The 999-nt window shown below is 31.2% G+C and overlaps 1 protein-coding gene across 1 annotated transcript in view; it reads right to left on the bottom strand.

Moving 5' to 3' along the window:
- The window catches only part of LOC107610600 (probable terpene synthase 2), a 14,471-nt gene extending 14,085 nt beyond the window's left edge, over nucleotides 1–386 (bottom strand). The window contains exon 1 of the mRNA XM_016312634.2: nucleotides 116–386. Coding sequence (XP_016168120.1) covers nucleotides 116–226 — 111 coding nt within the window. The 5' untranslated portion in view covers nucleotides 227–386. The remainder of the gene's footprint in view (nucleotides 1–115) is intronic.

Below are 999 nucleotides of genomic sequence, written 5' to 3'. Positions count from 1 at the left end.
ATTAATAAACACAAAAATATTTTATGTATAATAAAAATTATTTAAAAAGATACCATGATAATATATGTATAACAATACTCATATTTCATCATACAAAATTAAATAAGATATATACCAAAGATTCGGAATCAGCATATTTCAAGAAAGTATCGTGCCAAATGCTAGGAGCAAAATTTGCATAGCTTCGCTTTGAGTTAGAAGGAGCATGTTGACTTGAAGTCATCATTGGAACTAGATGATGATAATGTATGGCACTAGACAATGAACGGTGTTAAAGAGTTAACAGCCAATCACTATATATAGAATATGGTTCATTCATTCAAAGGGAGATGAGTTAATATGTTCCTAGCATTTTCAAATGTGAAGTTGAAAGAGACATGTATGGTACTAGTTAATGAACGATGTTAAGGAGTTAAGCACCAATAACTATATATATAGAATATGGTTCACTCATGCAAAGGGAGATGAGTTAATGTCCCTAGCTCTGGATGCCTATTTATTTTCAAATGTGAAAAATGTGTGGCCAAGTGGACAGCTATGTACCAAACAAGATTCCTTTTTATTTTGTCTTGTTAAAAAGTGAGTGAATTCTCTAGCCATTCCTCAATTTGAGAATCGCATATCCTTTATGAGTTGTTCAATTTTGATTGGAAAAATTTAATTGTGTTATCTTGATTAATGCTAACTATTCATTCTTCTAAGTTCCAACCTTAGATAATTATATTAAACCAAACTACTAAACTATAGTAAAATTCTTTTTGCAAATTAAAAGAATGTTTAAATAAGTCCCAATTTGTAATTTTAAACTCTTTTTTCCAAACCACTCAATTCATCAATCAATTCCAACCACAAAAGCTGAAATGGAACAAAAACAAAACGTGGTAATTAGTCATTTGGAACGGTACTCTTCCATTGAAGCATAAACCAGCAACCACTCCTCCAAGTTTAAAGATAGGACCCTGTTTCACCCACACAGATTGATTTTTGTCGCAGCAAACC

Source organism: Arachis ipaensis, chromosome B08 (genome assembly GCF_000816755.2).
Source record: "Arachis ipaensis cultivar K30076 chromosome B08, Araip1.1, whole genome shotgun sequence".
In the NCBI taxonomy this organism is placed as follows: domain Eukaryota; kingdom Viridiplantae; phylum Streptophyta; class Magnoliopsida; order Fabales; family Fabaceae; genus Arachis; species Arachis ipaensis.
The sequence above is the reverse complement of the archived record's forward strand: the minus strand, read 5'-3'. Positions and strand labels throughout refer to the sequence as shown.